At 39.8% G+C, this 20,330-nt stretch overlaps 1 protein-coding gene across 6 annotated transcripts in view; it reads left to right on the top strand.

The window, feature by feature from the left end:
- The window catches only part of DAB2 (DAB adaptor protein 2), a 74,237-nt gene that overhangs the window by 33,849 nt on the left and 20,058 nt on the right, over window positions 1-20,330 (top strand). For all 6 annotated transcript variants that reach the window (XM_078004686.1, XM_078004684.1, XM_015139945.3 and 3 more), the window contains exon 2: window positions 19,465-19,657. In XM_078004686.1, the coding sequence (XP_077860812.1) occupies window positions 19,567-19,657 (91 nt within the window). In that variant the 5' untranslated portion in view covers window positions 19,465-19,566. The remainder of the gene's footprint in view (window positions 1-19,464; window positions 19,658-20,330) is intronic.

The following is a 20,330-nucleotide window of genomic DNA, read 5'->3' as shown; positions in this document are numbered from 1 at the left end:
AAGATATCCATTAGGCTCTTTAAAATGCTAAAATTAGGTCACAAACTCATTATTGTCTGCACAGACCCCAGCATTTCCAAGAACTCCAGGCTGGAAACCAACTATAGGCCATCCACTGACCAACTTTCAAAATCCTAGCATAAGAGTTTTTTGACTTCTACTTATCATTTGACTGAAAACTTACTGTTGAATTTTTAATATGTCAGGAGCCTTCACCGACGACTCTGGTTAGGTATCATTTAATGATGCCTAAGATGAAAGTGTTGACAGCTGACTATGGGCAGCGTTCTATGTGATTTCAGATATGCTCATGTTCTCTGTGTGGTCTCCCTTCACTTTTGAGTTTAATTGAGAGTGACTGAACGCTAGAACATCTTCATGATTCTGTCTTTAGCCCAAGTTAGACTATAGACTTATGCTTACATTTTAAACTTTGCTGTCTACCAAATTAGTGCATCTTTAAGGAATTTAATTTTTAAAATACAGAAAAGCACGTCACCCCAATGTCACTTATTCTAAATGTATAAGAAACAGAAATCTGTCTTTTTCCTTCCTACTACCCTTCTTAACGAGCATTTTCTTGGCACTGGTCTTTCCAGATTTTCAACACTTCTATGGAAAAACATATATACATTGGGAAAATATCATATTAATATATTCTGCTTCAAACAAGAGACTATAAATACATGACTATCTTAGTTAATAGCTGCCATTTACAAAAGATGCTCTTTTTTTGTTTTTAAGGAGCTCACATTTCAAAATCTCATTTCACTTCATATACATTTCTATAAAGCAGACATTAGGGGAGCCCTTTTGTATGATGAAATCATCTTAGAATGTAGGGTGTAAGACATAATGGCCTTTGACTTTTTAAAAAGCCACCTTTAAGACATTATGTTTATTTGAAGTTTGAGGGTCACTAAGCATCAGAGCTTGGCAAGATGGGATAACCTTGAATCTAATGTTTGAGATTGTTAGTCCTTAACCTTTCAATTAAAAGCCTTTGTTTCCAGAAGATTAGCCAAATATTTGAAAGAAACCGGCAATGTTGAATCACTCCAAAGGGCAAGTCCATGCAACGGTCATACTGCAGAGCTCTCTGACTCTTTGATGCTGTGTCCCTGTACTCGGATTTGTCACCACCCCAACCTCCACACCATCACTCAAAACCTGAAAGTCCTCCCAGTCCCATCCAGACAAAACAGAGTGCTACCGCCCACCCTGATCCAGCTTGACCTACCTTTTCACCTTTCCCCTGGTATAATCCACAGGCCCTATATAGCCAAGCAGACATGAATATCTTTTACTCATTGCTATTAGTTCGTCTTTCCCGAAAGTTCGTCTTTCCCGAAAGTGCACGTTGCCCCAGTCTTTGAAGAACTAACTTAATTATCTCTTTTGTTGTAAAGCAAAGACATTAAAGCATATGTATCAGGCTGGTGTGACTTGCAGATTGTTGCTCCACTCCTGCGCTTCAGCCTCCTCTCCTGTCAAATAGGGATGGTAATGTCCAGGATTAAATGAGAATGTCTTAGCATCACATCTGGTATATAATAAACATTCAGTAAATTTAACTTTTAAAAATCTAATATTCTGTGTGTGTGTGTGTGTGTGTGTGTGTGTGTTTTGTTCTTTTTGTTTTGTTTTGTTTTGTTTTTTTGAGACGGAGTCTCGCTCTGTGGCCCAGGCTGGAGTGCAGTGGCCGGATCTCAACTCACTGCAAGCTCCGCCTCCCGGGTTCACGCCATTCTCCTGCCTCAGCCTCCGGAGTAGCTGGGACTACAGGCGCCCGCCACCTCACCCGGCTAGTTTTTTGTATTTTTTAGTAGAGACGGGGTTTCACCGTGTTAGCCAGGTTGGTCTTGATCTCCTGACCTCGCGATCCACCCGTTTCGGCCTCCCAAAGTGCTGGGATTACAGGCTTGAGCCGCCGCGCCCGGCCCATATTCTGTGTTTCTAAGGAACATGTCCAGGACATTCTCAGTCCTGGATTCCCAAATCTACTTTCCTCTACTCTCCTTTTTCCCCAGAGCATTTTTCATCTTCTGAAAGTCTATACTCCACTTATGTTTTGCTCCCTGTTAGATAGTAAACCCTATAAGGGAACAGATCTTTATTTTGCTCATTGGTATATCCTAAGCTCTAGAAGAATGCCTGGCACTTAGTAGGGATGCAGTTTTGATTACATGAATTAACTTGCTATTAAAGATCACTGGGATTCAGGGGTAAACTTGGTTTCCAGTCTAAATTGTAATGGCTCTGAGTTGGGATCAATCACCAGACCCCCATGTGCTCTAAACAACAACAAGAAAAAAGACTGTCAGTGTCTGCAGGCAGTCACTGCATAATCATGGCTTCACAGCAAAATCTAGGGTAGCTAGTGGCCTACCATTTGCGTCATCTCTCTGGCCATGCACAATATAAGGGAAATGACATACTCTTAAGAGTCAAAAGATATTTGTTTTTTTTTTCCCCTTAAGAGAATGTTTTGGACCCAGGTGCAAATATAAAATAGCATTTAGGGTAGGAAACCGCCTCAGCTCTGACAGCGAATGACAGACTCGGAGAAGGGAACTTTATTCACATCTCACCTCTGATAATTAACTCTAAAAGCAGAACTTTGCTTATTTTAGAGGAACTATGCAAACTTGGTGGTGTTGTTTCTTTCACTGTTTTACTTGGTGGAACTAATTGTTTATATGCTTCTGTAGTATGTTAATTAAGGAACATTGCTAGTTAAAAAAAAAACACTGCAACTATAAATATTTTTCTAATTTCACAGTTTGCTATACTAAAAGGTTTCTGTGGAGTGTGGAAGGGCTTGGTCATTACTTTTGGAGGATTTGTCTTAACTTGCTTGTCTGTAATATTGAGTCTTTTTAATAAAGATTGGATTAGGAACTTAATAGTGGCTTTCAAAGAAGACTTGTCTTTGCATAGGGCTATAGAGTTCAGCTAAGGAAACAAATGATCTAATTGCATTCTCTGATGCTAAAAATGCCTGCATAGGAAGACGAGAAAATAGCAGATGCTACCATCAAGTGGATCCTCTAAGACTTCAAGGACCAAATCAAGTTACTTTTATTTAATGACCATAATAAGAATCATACAGAGAGGCTACAAATGGAGCCCCCAGCTAATCACTTGTGTCCATCCCACATTTCCCTTAAGTATTAAAATGGCAATTGCTAATAGGTACAGAGTTTTGCAACAGGTCATTAGTGGTTCAGAGAAATGCTCTGGAAGAAAATAAAAGCTAATGAAACATCTTGCTTAAGTATTACATTTTTTATGAACCAAGCAAACTTCCTTTATTATGACTCATTGATGTTGACATTCCCGGGTAGACTAACCAGAAACCTTTTTTTAGTTCAATATAAATATGAATATTTCATAAAGGGCCAAGGGTCTCTGCTGACACTCAGCTAAGTGTCATTTGATAAAGAACCGTTCCTATTAGTTCACCTCATGCTAGAACTAGACACCAGAGTGGTACCCCCATGATTAGTTATCTTAAAGACTGGTGTGTATTCAACAGGCCTGGAGAAAGAACCTTCATCTCATCTGCTTACTCTGGGAAAGTCTCCCAGTGGTAAGTCAGATTTTTAAACCAACCTTTTGCCATAAAGTCAAACCTGCACCTTCAATGAGGTATGTGTGACACTGAGGGCGAGGCAGGTTTGTAAATGATAAATTTTAGTGAAAAGGAAAAATAATACAATTTCTAGTCAATACTCTGCAAACTAGAAAACAATATAGTTCATTTTTTTTTTTTTAAGCAGGATAGTTAGATAGTAATCTCACCATTAACATAAACCAAACTCATTTAACACAGAAGGAGTAGAGAGTTGGCCACGACTAGATGCACTGTAAAACTATCTACAGCTGGAGATGATTCTGAATAACACATATTAAAAGATACACACACAGATCTGATAAATGAGTCTTCATAGCTTAGAAAACCAGAAAACCTAAATTGTCCTAGTATATAAATTTTTCATGTCAAATAAGTTAAGCCCTTAGGGAAGTAGCAGTGTATTTGGTGCCCTATGATTTGAAGATTTGTTTAATTAATGCATTGCCTTTTAAAATATCCCAGCAGAGTTGTTTATCAGGCCAGTAGTATAAGGTTTATAAGAAACGAACATCGTGCATGGGCTATTACTTCATATTAATATAAAGTTAAGATACTAATTACTTCAATCTTACAGATTATGTCTAGATCAAAAGTAAGAAGAATACGATGTTGCCTTGGGGGAAGAAAACTAGATTTTTCTACGATCCTCAAAATTTGTTAATACCAAAATGGTTAATACCATCTCAAGAGCTTATCTTAAAAAATGTAAATGGAGTAGTTGAGACTTGAGCCTTTGAAGCTGTTGCCTAATGACATAACCAGGTAGCTTTTCCAGGATATCTTATTTTTATGCAACTCATACAAAGTTTATTTTTTCCCCATCCCTAGCCCTGAATTAATTAGAGATGACTAAAAGAGATGACTAAAGAAAACAATCCAGTGGAGTATACACATTAGAAAATCTTCAAAGTCCCTCTATAAATCCTAGAATAAACTTTCTGAAATCTGTACAGATTAAGGTGAAACTTGAGATCTGTCCTTGTGTTCTTGGACTATTACAACCAAGAAAGAAGATGTGTGAGCTATTTAATATATGTTCATTCTTAAGATGTCTTAGTTCTCCGAAACACTATCATTCATTTTAATCTCATCTGTAGAGGTCATTTAAATGACTTGTCAAAAGTCGTATAGAAATTGAATTCCTGAGGTCTTCTCTGGATTAGGAACAATGTTTAATGGTTGGGGTCACCAAGGAGTGGTTCTTTTCTGAAATCTCTACTAGATACAAGGTTCCTTGAATTATGCTTCCAAACTTGCTGAGTGTGCTTCCTGATCCCAAAGATAGATGTCTAGCCATGTTTGTGAAAGCATAGACCAATCAATGGTGATTACTTACATGAAACTAACAGGTGTGATTTTAGGTATGTAAACTTGGATTTATATAAAGAAGTTATGAAACAAAACCTGTCTCACAGACTTTATAAGCAAAATTCTGATATTTAGTGGTAGGTGTTTTATTGTATTAATAATTGAACCTTTCTATGCTCATCTATTTCTGTAGTTGCTGAACTGTATACAGATATTTCAATACATTAGAACACTTTGTTGTTCAGTGTAATTGCTCCAATTGTGCAACAGCTAATCTGTTTAATTCAGCAGAAACTAGAATACTGTCATTTGGAATTTTCACATCCCTCAGTTTAAAAGTGCATTTATTTATTCCCACAAAACGTATTTGTTCCAATACTATTTCCCAACAGATGAGAGAATAATGACAGATGTGAACTTTAGCTCAAGAATACTTGTGCATTTCTGCCAGTTTTGTTCATCTTGTACTCAATCTGCAGCAGCTTTTTAGAGTTGTTTTTTTTTTTTTTTTTGAATAATCATAAGCACAATTTCAAGCAGGTAGGCTAACCATTGGGAGACCTTCTTTTGGATCTGGAATTCAACTCATGTGGTATTACTCTGTGATCACAAAAAGCAAGACACCAATTTGACAGATTCACCTCTCTCCCTTGTATACAAAAACCTAAAATTACCCAGGGGTTTCTTATCCATTAACCTATCTAATTTGCCCAGTAACCAAGAAATAAGTAAATGAAGAATATATTCTTACTTGTAGAAGAGCTCTCCTGGCCTTTTAGGAAGCACAGTCTAATGTTGCACATTCTAGGAAGCAAACTGCCAAGATTCTGACCTTCAGCCTGCTTGAACACTGGTATCAAGAGGAGAGATGGCTGGTTGTCAGGTTGCTGGTTCTCTGTAAACCGGAAATTTGACAAATAAATACCAAGTCACTTTTTATTTTTAAATGACTCCTTTTTCCTTCATCTAATTTGAAAGCAACCACGTCTTGTCTAAAGGAAATTAACTAAATCATGGAAGAACCATTTTTTAAATGATAATATTTTGAGCACAGCAGATGACAGTAAATAGTAAGCAGTTTCAAATCAAAACAAACATAGCTATTCATAGCCACTGGGATTAGCAAGGCCACCAGTATTCCTGGAGATGAAGCCTAACTGCCATGTTGGTTGTGGATGTCTTCCCCAACTCGAATAGATCATACCAGATGTGGAAATGTGACCCAGTGGCAAGTCTCTCATGGAAGGTTAATGCCAACTCTACGGGTAGGTTGAACATCAAAACAAAGGGCATGCCACCTGGAACCTCGAGACAACATATTAGAATTAGATAAGCTAAACTGATCTTGTTTTGAGTCAGCATAACTGTAAGAAGTGTTTTCATGGTTTTGCTCTCTATGCAACAAAAAATAAGTTCCACTGTCCATATACAGTCACTATGTACGCCCTAGTTTTCTCTGTGCAGATTTACAAGGCAGCTGGATTCTTCTTCCTTCAAACTCTTTAAACAGCGTATCCTTGAAACATGAGTTGCAGAAAGGGTACAGCAACGCTCAAGCAATGGCTTTGAGGATTATATAAATGTGGGGCTTTGCCTGGAAAGGGAAACCACATTGGGATTTTATATAATTTAGCCAGGCTATTAAAGAAGAAACCAAATATCAGGCAGTATTTCTTGCACTGGTTTTTGGAAGTGGAGAAGTTTAAGATTACCTACTTGTTTTAAAGTGCCCTGGTGTGGTATGTATCATAAAATAATTGTACTAGTGTATGTGGCCCTTCATTTATAGCTTAATGTTGATAGCACAGATGCTTCTAAATAACATGCTTTTTAAAAACTCTTCTAACATCAGCATAGACTTTCAAGCTGACTACTGTCATGGCACTTGAATAGAAAGTGGGAAGTGTTTAACAATGAGGATTTATATGCATATGCATCATAGGTGAATTCACAGAGGGACGTGGATGAAGAAATGATTGTACCTTGAAGTCCACAAGTGAGGTATGCTGCACATCTATGTTGACTGAATTCAGGATGATTTCATACGGGGATGAGAATGCACAACTTAATGTTGTATATTCTAGGAAACAAACTGCCAAGATTATTTGTATCATTCATTTTAAAACTGGCATGGTGGGCCAGGCATGGTGGCTCACACCTGTAATCCCAGCACTTTGGGAGGCTGAGGCAGGAGTTTGAGACCAGCCTGGCCAAAATGGTGAAACCCTGTCTCTACTAAAAATACAAAAATTAGCACCTGTAGTCCCAGCTTCTCAGGAGGCTGAGGCAGGAAAATCGCTTGAACCTGGGAGGCGGAGGTTGCAGTGAGCTGAGATCCTGCCACTGCACTCCAGCCTGGGCGACAGAGCGAGACTCAACAAACCAACCAACCAAACAAAAAACCTAGCACAGAAATACGAAAAGAAGTTATCTTTGGTAGAAATATCTAACCTAGCTTAGAAAGGACAGACATGAAAACAGTAAAACATTTGCTGGGTTAGTTTGGGTAAGTGTATGATGAGGGAGGATTGTAGTAAAAGCTATGAATGATGTGAGTGTGTTGCCTCTGAGTCTTAACTTTTTGACTACCTTTTCCTGCCAGGATCAAGCATAATACATTGTATATTTAGGTGACAAATTTAAAGTAAAACTCATGCATTTACTGTGTTTTGTATCAGTTCCAGAGTGCTTTCTGTCAAGTCACTGCCCCAAAGACACTGCAATAGAAAAATTCTAGAGGTTTCTATGTCAGTAGTATTTTTTTTTAACATTAAAACTCTAATATTTTTCATGTAAGTTATTCGTTCTTTAGAATATTCTGTGCCCTTGGATTTAGGGTGGGAGGGAAGCAGAATGAAATATAATGTCCTACTTTACCATCAAATGATACAAAATAAAGTTCTTCAAAATTCAGATTTTAAAACTGGTTTATTCTATTGACCCATTCCAGTTGCCTATGAACACTTTAGCTTTCTAAAATCTTCTTCCAAAAGTGCTTTCTTGGTATATGTTCTGATTGATATCACTTCAAAACTAGAAATACCAAGCCCTCCTGCTCTTGGGGTCTCCTATGAGGGTGCCCTCCTGCTGTGGTCACCACGGTGTGATGTCTTCAGCCTCAACACAGTCACCTGGTGCAAGTGACTGGGCTACCACCAAAACCTGGTGGGTTTTAGCCACTGAAGAAAGTGCTCTGACGACCGGGGTAGGTGTGACCATCTCTGGTCCTGCAGTAGCATCTCCAGGTATGGGAAGTGCTCAGTAGAGTTCCGCCATGTCCCTACAGGCCCTCTGGTCACACAGCTCTTTCAGTGTGATAATGCATGCCACCCACCAGCCACTGTACCAAGGCATGCCCATGCTGCCCGGGTCTGCTTGGCTGGGTCAGATTGGACACCTTGTCCCAGGTCTTTAGTTAAGACTACCCACCTTCCTGTTGTGGGGATTCTTCCCTTGGGCCCTCCCCACTGTGTCAGACCACTTCAGCCCATTAACCATTTCCCAGAAGCACCTTAGCCTACTCTACAGACTTGTTCACCAAGTTCCCAGATACCTTTGAGTTCTAAAGCCTGAAGTATATGGGAAAGAGTAGCCTTTGCCAAACTCCTCCAACCCCCTAATAATGCCATATTATCCTTTTTCCCAGAACAATGGTTTCATGATAGCTTTTCATCAGAAGTAATGGGAATCACTCATGGCTCCTTCCATAGGTGACTTGATATTTCTCTAAGTAGAAAGAGAAGCAGCCAGAGGGGGTCTCCTCCTCATAGGAGACCCCAAGAGCAGGAGGGCTTGGTATTTCTAGTTTTGAAGTGATATCAATCAGAACATATACCAAGAAAGCACTTTTGGAAGAAGATTTTAGAAAGCTAAAGTGTTCATAGGCAACTGGAATGGGTCAATAGAATAAACCAGTTTTAAAATTTGAATTTTGAAGGACTTTATTTTGTATCATTTGATGGTAAAGTAGGACATTATATTTCATTCATTCGAGATGACATTTAATATCACAACTCTGGGCTCAAGGATATAGTCATTACCTTGTCAATCTCTCTTCTCTACATCACTTCCCAGGGACAAGTACAAAAGGGAGAACAGCATATAAGGAAAGACATACCATATAATGAAAGAATTATGCAGGGGCATCGGTGACTAGCAGCCTCCAAATACAGAACTCTGCAAAAGCTATGCTGCAGCATGCTGTGCACTAGACCATAATTCCCCATTTCCATGTCAAGTTGTGCCCACAACATTGTCCTACCTAGCTCGCTTGAGATATACGAAGCTCACATACCAAATGGTCCCTGATGTAAAGCAGATGACAGCCCAAATGATTCAGTGCCAGCAATGTAAGACAATGACAGAAGTGTGATTTTTAACCTCTGTAGTTTCCCTAAAGTTTCAATGTCACTTCCTTCCCTTTGTAGAAGTGAGTTAAAGGAGAAAGTTGGATTCCTGTTCTGTTTAATTTAAGCCAGAGGAGGTTATACTTGAGAACTGGAGTGGAATATGTTTCTTCTCCCACATTAAAGCTGAAATGGGACATTAAAGCTGAAATGGGTATATACTCTCTAATGCCAATTAATTCAAGCTCAAGCCTCATATGTCTATATTCACAAAAATTCCACATGATCAAAAGACCAAAAGGACATTCTGACACTGCTATCTTTCTTAGAACCTGAATAAGTGTAAAGAGGGATTCTAGAATCAATCATCTCTGCATGTCTGTGTGCATACAAGCATATTAACTTACAGCCAGCTTTGCCGAGAGGCCAGAACATGTTCTCACTGTGAAGACTACACTTTCTATTTTTTCCAACTCTAGTGCAGTTAAGCACTCAAACTAATAGCCCTTGTGCTGAAACAACAAAGCAAAAATACAATTGCAAAACTGATCATAACCTTAATACTTCTGTTCAACTTATGAACACTTTCAGACACTTGCAGTGAATTGGGCGGCACTGCCCAGTCTAAAGGCCAGGCACGGTGGCTCATGCCTGTAATCCCAGCACTTTGGGAGGCTGAGGCGGGTGGATTGCCTGAGGCTAGGAGTTCGAGACCAGCCTGACCAACATAGTGAGACCCTGTCTCTACTAAAAATGCAAAAATTAGCTGGGCCTAGTGGCGGGCCCCTGTAGTCCTAGCTACTCGGGAAGTTGAGGCAGGAGAATCACTTGAACCCGGGAGGTGGAGGTTGCAGTGAGCTGAGATCACGCCACTGCACTCCAGCCTGGGCGACAGAGCAGGACTCTGTCTCAAAAAACAAAAAACAAAGAATGTACCCCTATTTGGATGCATGAAGCTTCTTTAAAGTTTAAACTCTCCTAAACTTTCTTTATGGTGAGGACTGTTTCTTATGCTCCAATAAGATGCATTCCTAATAACAAGTTATTTAAAAAAACAAAATGGGGGGCGGGTACAAAATTAGGACAGGTTATGAGTCCAGAGTATTGAAAGTTGCCAATTCAAGAGCTTAGACTTCCTATCATGCTCAAAAAACAAACTAACAAACAAACAAAAATAGAAAAAACTAAAACTTAAAGGCCAAGCACTGAATAGTAGAGAATGTACTGAAATAAATTTAAATGCTTTGATCTGCAAGTCTCAGACCTAGGCAAAACATCCAAATCAGTATTAATGAGGCAGTTTGACTAAGTAGCTCTTGCTACCTAGGCAAAAAGGAATCTAGTGACAATGTATAATTAGTCCATGTAAAATCCTTTTTCTATTTTGATTTAGAAAACATCTATTAAATACCATGTTCAAATTACCCTGCTAAGCTATCTTCTTGTTCTTTTGCTTGGTATATCTACTAAATGGAAGGCATTCTTGGTTCAGTCTCCATGCAATGGGCTTTGTACATCCTGTTTTTAAAAAATGGTTTTTAAAAACAGACACATGTAATCTCTAGGAATAAGGCATTAGAGTCTCATGCTAGATCTTTCCTGGTGCCAGCTTTGTCCCCTCCAGCTGTTTCACAATTAGACAAGTCAAACTCTCTTTCTTGCCCTCCGTTTTCTAATCGTTATAATAAGATGACGTGGCCAAATTATTCCCTAGTTTTCTTCCAGCTCAAGTCTAACGCACTTGGTATTTCTTTAAGCAGACAAAGGGCTGTTAAAATAGACTGTTGGACCTCACATAGGTCAGTACATTGGAATGATCTAGGAATCTTTAAAATATACTGATACCTGGGACTCTGTGCCCAGAGGCTGTGATCTAATTTATCTGGGTATGATATGAATATCATGTTTTAAGAGCTCCACAGTAAAATTTTCCCAGATGATGTGAAGCAGATCTCCTAAACTGTCCGTGATAATGATGTAGGTATGAATTTTGACTCAGGATTCATTGGAACAGGGCTCTCCGGGTAACTTAGAGTAGATTTTGTTCCCAGAGTCTGTTCCCATCAGAACCCAACTTTTGTAGGCTCAGAAGGCAGAGCTGGGCAGGAGGTGGCTCTTACATTGGCAAACCCTCTCACTTTTCCACCTGGGCTTTACTAATTAAAGTGCTAGACTGGGTGCAGTGGGTCATGCCTGAAATCCCAACATTTTGAGAGGCCAAGGCTGGTGGATCACCTGAGGTCAGGAGTTCAAGACCAGCCTGGTCAACATAGTGAAACCCTGTCTCTACTGAAAATACAAAAAATTAGCCAGGCGTGGTGGCTGATGCCTGTAAACCCAGCTACTTGGGAGGGTGAGGCAGGAGAATCACTTGAACCCAGGGGGTGGAGGTTGTAGTGAGCTGAGATCGCACCACTGCACTCCAGCCTGGGCAACAAGAGCAAGACTCTGTCTCAAAATAAATAAATAAATAAAGTATCACACCATTCCACGTTTCCACTTATTAGTAATTTGAGTATAGGTTCTTATTGTTCTAAAAGTGTTTAAACACTTACTCTGGAAATGCAATGTTGGAAAGAGCACAAGACTGCACAGCACATAGCTTCTGTGACCTAGCTTTGGTTTAATAGTAGCTACTGATATGGTTCGGCTTTGTCTCCACCCAAATCTCATCTTGAATTGTGGCTCCCATAATTCCCATGTATTGTGGGAGGGACCTAGTAGGAGGTCATTAAATCATGGGGGCAGTTTTCCCCATACTGTTCTCTTGGTAGTGAATAAGTCTCATGAGATTGATGGTTTTCAAAGGGGTTTCCCGTTTTCAATTGGCTGTCATTCTTGTCTGCCACCATGATTGTGAGGCCTCCCCAGCTATGTGGAACTGTGAGTCCATTAAACCTCTTTTTCTTTATAAATTACCCAGTCTCAGGTATGTCTTTAACAGCAGTGTGAGAACAGACTAATACAACTACCATTTGTTAAGCACTTTCTAAGCCAGGTGCAGATGTCTCTACGTAAGTTCTTTCTGATTTTTTTCCTAACGGCTCAGCAAACTATATTCTTATTTTACAGGTGAAGAAATAAACATTAGATAAATTGCCTCAAGCCACAGAGCAAGGAAATGATGAATCCTGGGTGGGTGGGACTCCCAAGCCTGAGCTATTAGCTGCTATGCTATCCCACCTTTACCCAAAATTAACTGTATAAGAGAATCTTAACTCTGGTCTGACTTGGTTCGAAAAACAGGGAAAGCATCTTGGTTCAAGGTTTAATAAGTCCTCTAAGTCCTGCCATATCATTTTCAAAGGTTAAAGGCAACGATGCCTCCTTGCTGTAAATGCATAACTTGTGTATAGCTCATTGACTCGGGCTTGTTCTGTTAGTGAGGCCCCTACAGCAGTGTCAGCATTTACAAGAAAATCTTCTAAGGACTCCTTTTCAGTATACATTAGCATAGTCTCATTCCTCAGTGAAACAGGCTGTAAAAATCTTCCTGTCTGCTCAATTTGGTCTTTGCAAAGTAGAAGAGCCTTCCTAAAAGCATAAGAATCCAAACAAGCAGTTAAAGGAGGAAGGATTTGCATGAAGTGTCAGAAACAGTCTAACTTTGCTACAGCATCGCTGGTAATGACCCCTATTCTTAAAGGGCCACTTTGAAGATAGCGGTGAAGGCTGTTTGCTGCCCTCTTGGACCCCGAGGTCTGTCTTAGAGGTTAATATTTCACATGTCACCCTAATTCTGCACTTTAGCTGAGGCAGGCAGAAAGTTCAAAGAAACAAGGAAGCACATTCTCTGTCCAGTACAAAGTACTGGACATTCTAAACAAATAAGTTCATGTTGCTTTCTTCTTGAGTCTCCTTAATTCCTTTCCCTGTGTCTATTTTATGTGGCTTGTTCTGAAAAATTAATGGTATGTTAATGTCAGCGGGATGATGACTTTTTGAAAGTAGGTTATAAAATACAGGTTAAAATCAGTGAGATTCAAGAAAAGGCAAGAGAGACAGTGTATGTAAGAGAAGAAGAAACACAGACTATGCTCACTTTGAACCCAGTGACTTATGAGGGATTGATTTTGTGTTGCTGTGTCCATTTCATTATTCATAAAATAGAGACACATTCGGCCGGGTGCAGTGGCTCACACCTGTAATCCCTGCACTCTGGGAGTCTGAGGCAGGTGGATCACCTGAGGTCAGGAGTTCGAGACCAGCCTGGCCAACATGGTGAAACCCTGTCTCTACTAAAAATACAAAAAAATAGCTGGGCATGGTGGCGGGTAGCTGTAATCGCAGCTACTCAGGAGGCTGAGGCAGGAGAATGGCTTGAACCTGGGAGGCAGAGGTTGCAGTAAGCCAAGATTGTGCCACTGCATTCCAGCCTGGACAACAAAGCAAGACTCCATCTCAAAAACAAACAAACAAACAAAAAAAAAAAAACAAGAAGAGAGACATTCTGTTTCATAGGCCTTTTGGGATAAGTGTTCTTAATGGTTGGTATACTAGGTGTTTGTACCATTCCTCTTAATGTTAAAAATAAATTCCCCACCATCTCTGCAATGGAGCTACCACTAAGTCCTTAACTCAAGTTATTCCTTTGACCAGCATTTTGAGACTGACAAAGCACTTTTCCTGCCTGCTCTGTATAATTAGGGTAAGAAGGTAGGCTTGGGGTATCACAGGGGAGGATGGTTGACACTTGTATTGTGATATTGCTTCAAAACCTTGGAATCATTAAGCAGTACCATTGCTGATGCCAACACATTCCTACTGGTAGAAAGGGTAAGGATATATAAGAAGTGTCAGCTAACTTTACCCCTACAAAGCCTAGACTAATCATTGTCCACCATGCTGGCAATTCAAGGATTGAAAGCACTAGACATTTTATATGAATCACTAAGGACTAAGTAATAGCTGATTTTTATTATTGCAAAGTCCATAGTCATTCTAAGATGACTCATGCAGTCTTCCAGAATAAATTTCTCAGCGCCTTCTCAGAAACCAGGAGAGATGTTGCAAGCTCCAGAATCTCTCGTAGTCATCTGATGCTAGTACCACAGAAGGGGGAAGTCTCTGCATTCTTTCAGGGAGATTTGTATTAAGTCCAAAATCCAAGTTAGAGATCTTCACTTAAATGGAAGCTAATTTTATTAATATAGCAGAGTTTCCTTTACAGCTTTCTGTTCTATCTGAGGCCTTAAAAAGGAGTCAGGATTATAGGGTAACTTTAGATCCTCCTTTGTTTTTACATGTGTCATCTTACTTCTCTTTTCAATCTTCCAATGAAGGAAACAGCCTGTCCCTGAGAACCAGGATAACAAACTACCTATTTTTAGATGGGGCACTGTGCTTGTGAGCCTTTTTATGTGTTTTTGAGCTTTAATTTGTAATCCTTGCCTTGTGATAACACCCCTTGGGTGTATTTCCTGACTAATTTTGCACTTTTTGAACTGAAGGGACCTGAGACTACACCCAACAAGTGAGAAAATTGTATACTTCCTCCTTGTGCTACACTCGCTTGCTTCCATTTATAAGAGATTATTACCATCCTAGAGCTTTCAAACAGACCTCGTTGCTTAACATAAGCTAGACACTTTCTTCAACAGAGCCCCAGTTTGGAAGGGTAATCAAATGTAATGCATTTGAATATTGAATATTAAGTTTAAACCAATTATTCTCTACAGAGGGATCTAAGTCTATAAGCGAGCTGCCTTCTATCTACTGCATGTTAGATGATAACTTGCCTATTTGACAAGTCTGTGATGGGGACTTGCTCTTTAAACCTTGGGAAAAAGGTAAATTATCACTCTGGTATGTGCATAACTGGATGTACACTTTTGTTAAAATCTTGCAATACGTCTTGAACATTTTTTTTGTAAAGGGGTTTGTAGTCTTGAGGTCTATGGGCAGAGTCTACCTTCTGATCATTTCAGGAAGTAAAGATAGATACATTTTCAATTGTATGGCCTACAATGAGACTTACCCTTGGCTATTGCAACTCAACATACACATCCATTTTCTTCAGGGAATTTATATTATTAAACTTTTCCTCATGTTTTTCTTCCTTGTCCCTTGGAATTGCTCATACCCAAATGGCGAAAGGATATAGTCAAAGGAAAACAAATACCTTTAAAACAACTCCAATGCTATGAAAAGCTATATTTAAGTATCTGAACAGAGAAATTTTTGCTATAAAAACTTACAGCAAGGTAACACCACTCACCTTAGAACGCTTCCATTTGGCCCAGTCTGCCAGTGCTAGATTTGATATGTGGTCTTAAGCTATGTCTTGTATTACTTTCATGACTAAACCCACATGCCACCGTTCCCTCCCCCCAAACCCCTCAAAGTTCTTTGTGGCACTTCTCAAATTCTTTTAAAATAGACTCATGTTAGAATACAAATAGCCAAATTTAATGAGCTAAGTCTTTTCATGTCAGAAATAATAGCCTGCAGTAAAGTATCATATCCGGCTTCAAAGATGGGCAACAAACTCTTAAGCCCAGATCACTTTTTCAGCCAGCGATTCTAACCCAGTTCTGGGCCATCTTGCCGCTGCTATCAACACATGCATTGATGAACTCAGCGTAATACTGAACTAAGCAAGACAGACCTGAAGGTATAGTCACACACACTTCAGTGGCCTCCCATGAAGAAAATAGAATGTATTCTCTTTTGGAATATATTGTTACAGTTCTTGTTCTGGGCCTAGGAAGTAAAAAGTAGATATTGAAGTATATAAATATAGCCTTGAAAGCCAAAATAATATGGTTTTTAAAAGCATATAAGGATTAATATTCAGATGAAACACTTGAATCTGCCACATTTAGGGTATCCTTAAAGAATAGTTTTTTGATCTGGAAAATCAAAACAGATTAGCCTTACCATTGTGTCAGCTGGAGTTCAGTCCACATCAGTTATTTTAAAAGATTTTAATGTTAAGCATTAATTCCCATTCAAATACTAATCAGGCCTGACCCTGCTTAGCTTCCAAAATCAGGCTTGTTCGTGGTTGTATGACTGCAGATATTAAGTGTTAACTAGATATAAAGTTGTTAGCTAGAAAACTGAGAGAGTAAGAAGAGAAGACCAAGTCATCACTGGTTAAGTAAACTACAGAAAGCAGCTACCACCTTTAGGGCTGAGTGGACAAAGGTAAGGCATTGGAACCGTCAAAGTTTATAAAGCTTGCAGGAGGGGATCTCATGGTGCTGCTACTGAGGCCTGTGAGAAGGGAGTACTGCTCAGCTAGGACTGGAGTCCCTGTATCTGAGGACCTGGGACCTGTTGGCCTGGAGAGAGTACACCAGAGGACTAATGCTGGTGTCTCCAAGATGGGCATGATGAGGCTCGTTCTGCAAGTGTTAAAATTGGATTCAGGGGCTGTTGTAGGAAGAAACTCTTGCTGCTGGGGTGAAGAAGCTCTACTAGAGTCACACTCCCAGGAGCCTCAAGCCATAAGGAAGTCCATGTGGAGCAAGCAGACATGTCCGTGTCCCTTCTCCAGCTTGGCAGTTTCCCTCCAGCGCCCCTTACTGGCAGAGCCACCATGCAGCCAGCAGGCAAAGCAGGCAAAGCAGGAATGTTTGCACAGTCTAGCTCCAGCTTCACTAACCAGGGATAGAGGTAGTTCTGAAGCTGAGACAACTTAATAAATGGCACAGATCACCCCTCTAGCTACTCAGCATCCACATACACCCTTCCACACCTTTCAACTTTCCCCCCGACAGCCACACAAATGTTTCCATCTAAAAAGGTGCAACTGTCTTTCATTCCGAGAAAGATGTTCTCACCTTCTCCCCAAACTGGGAAGCTGCAAAGATCCAGCAGGCATCACATTCATTTCTGGAAAACGGTTAGTGTCTTTGGGCTACATTAACCACTCCTAGACTTCAGTCACAGTCCCATCCGAATAATGCACTGCCTAAAGACAAAATTGTACATTTAACTTCAAAAATACTTGCATTAAAAGAGAAGATAGAGAGATAAGAAAACAGGTAATACATACCAGTGTATACACATAACAAGCAAGGAAGAAAATGTGCATAGCTACCACTGTCCTCATTACCATCTACACGAATGCCATCTATATCCCAGACATTGAGAAATGAGTCTCCTACCTTCAAGGAGATTATAGTCCAGTGTATGGACAGACAAGCAAATAGACTTGTGTGTAAACCATGCAATGGACGTGTGTATTTCAAGAGGACTACGTGAAGCTGTGCTGGAATACAGCTTCTCAGCTGAGATTTGTCACTGCAGTGTTGAGGAGCTCTGGTTTGGGGCCAGACAGTCTGGGTTACAAACCTGGTTATATCACTTAGCAGGTATGTCGTTTAAAATATCTGTGCCTTCACTTTGGGAGGCCGAGTTGGGTGGATCACGAGGTCAGGAGCTTGAGACTGGCCTGACTAACATGGTTGAAACTCCGTCTCTACTGAAAATACAAAACTTAGCCGGGCGTAGTGCCGCACACCTGTAATCCCAGCTACTCAGGAGGCTGAGGCAGGAGAATCACTTGAACCCGGGAGGTGGAGGTTGCAGTGAGCCAAAACGGCGCCACTGTACTCCACCCTGGGTAACAGAGTGAGACTTTGTCTCAAAAAAAAAAAAAAAAAAAAGAAAAGAAAGAAAAGAAAAGGAAAAGGAAAAAGAAAAAAAATATATCTGTGCCTTGGCCTTCCTCTGGAAAATGAAATATTGTGATACAGTAATACTCACAGGACTACTATGAATCTTTTAGAGTTAATACAAGTAAAAGGTTAGTAGTGCCTGGTTCCCACCTAAGTCCTGAGTTAAGTATAACTTTGAGTCTTCTACTGTGTAAGACTTTCATCTATAAACAGACTGTCTCCCTGATGGCCAACCAGCCAGGTGTCTTTGAGCAAAATTAACTACTAAATCTCCAAATGAAACAATTCAGATAACATTACTCATACATAGATTGCATGAATGTATATATTTAAAGACTGCTCAGATTATAAAGACGATTTTAAAACTCACGGTGGGAGAAATTAAGTACTGACCCCTATGAAAACATGTTGACATTTGTAAACAAGCTAAGTGCAATTTAAATTGAGTGAAAACTTGAGACTTACTTTTTATTTAGATACTCTTTAAGTATCTAACAAACGACAGGTATTCTCATGTGGTGGGCTTAGTCCTTCAATTAAAATGTTCACTTAAATGGGTAGTATAGGCACAGAATGAAGAGGGCTTTTAGTGAAGGCTGGGTTGTGAAGGGGTTAGTGTACCAGCCCACATGTTGTCTGAAAACGATTACAAAACAATGAATGACTTTTCTTTGCCTTTGGTCATCAGTTAATGTAGAAAGTTAATCTACTCACTCTAGATCTCTCTACAGCTATATGGAAACATTGGCTCCTGGGAAGTGAGAGAACCTTTTGGAAAGTTAGCTCACTTCTGTGTGGTTTACAATGACTGCGTTTTCCTGTTTCTCCTACTATGATACATTGTGGGTAGGGCAGAGGTTATGAGAGCACAGGACAGACTGTTTGGAGGATGGTGATGCTGAATAATCGCATAAAAATGTACTAGATGAGTTGCACAATTGGCACCCCCTCAATCCATTATTTCCCTGGTACAAATAAGTGTTAATGGCAAAAAAGGATGTCTTTTATAGTGCTTGGATAGCCCTGGGGATCATATGCAGAATCCTAATACTTAAAACAAATTTATCAATGTGAATAAGATACAGTTCATAACTCTAGTCACCGCCTTTACAGTTAAGCAGTTTTGTGAAGAACTGAAATTTATAATGCCCAATCTCAAATGGTATTTGCAATCTCACCAGGCTCAGCATTCAATTTATTTCTGTTTTGCAATAAAACCTAACAAGTTTTCGATCCCTATCTTTAATACTTGATTTTTATGCCAAAGTTCTAATAAAAACTGCTTAGCTAGATAATCATTAAACGTTACCAGATACCAAGTGCTTAAAGAAAAACCTAATAGGCACACATATTCCATTTTGGAAACTACAAAGGAAACGGCCCTACCCACTCCCCTGCTTTCAGTCTTCAGTCTAATACAGCAGGAGAAGGAACAAAATGAGTCCAAAGAACTACAAAAGAAAGTCACTAGCTGTAAGCCTATTCTGGCATAAAGTCTGGGTCTGCTGTGTTCTGATCTCAATATGCCTCTAAATTCTGCCTACAGGCGTCTGTGGGAGGTTATGTTGATTTGAGACTTCTCCATCGGGGATCGCCTGGTGTCACCAAGTGTTCACTGGTACTGGGGTTTGCTGCCTGCCTTCTTGCCATGTCTAACGAAGTGGAGACCGGTGCCACCAACGGTCAGCCCGACCAACAGGCCGCACCAAAAGCACCCTCAAAGAAGGAAAAAAAGAAAGGTATGGAGAAATCCTCTTGAAGCCACGGAAGGGAGCTAAAGGTGGTTATTCCTGGAGAAATGTGAGATTCAGAATAAAGTAAGGGCTGGCTCTTATCTTCCTTCAACCTCAGCTTAGTCTCAAGCTCTCCTAATAGGAAAGTTGCACTTTGGGAGAAGAGACTGGCTCATCCCACTTGTAATAAGACATCTCTGGAAACCTGCGATTACACCCACTTAGGTCCAGCTGGGAAATACTCATAGGCAGCTTGTTCAGTTAATAATGCAATCATTAATTATTTTTTATTTACCATTTGGTTTTACTGAACTCTTTGGGAATGGGACCACACAGACCTTGTAAAAGGAGCAAAGGACAATATAAAGATGGGATAATTATCTTAATAATTTTTAAGAGAACTTAGGCATAATTCCTTTCTGCCTTATTGATAGTTTAAAATGTTGGTCAATTGTTTGGCACCTTATTTTTCTTACGTTAAAAATACGTATATTATCATCCTTATATTCTTTTAAAGACTTAAAAAAAGCTATGATGAACAATGTCCCCAACTCCCACCTCCCATATTCCCATAAGTTTCCCATAATGCTGTCAATTTTGTACTTCTAAGAGTTTAGTTTCTCCCCACCCCAACTCCATACACAATTGATTGTGGAACATGATTTTGCTCAAGGGAAGT

The sequence above is a fragment of the Macaca mulatta genome, chromosome 6 (assembly GCF_049350105.2).
Source record: "Macaca mulatta isolate MMU2019108-1 chromosome 6, T2T-MMU8v2.0, whole genome shotgun sequence".
Lineage (NCBI taxonomy): Eukaryota > Metazoa > Chordata > Mammalia > Primates > Cercopithecidae > Macaca > Macaca mulatta.
The sequence above is the reverse complement of the archived record's forward strand: the minus strand, read 5'-3'. Positions and strand labels throughout refer to the sequence as shown.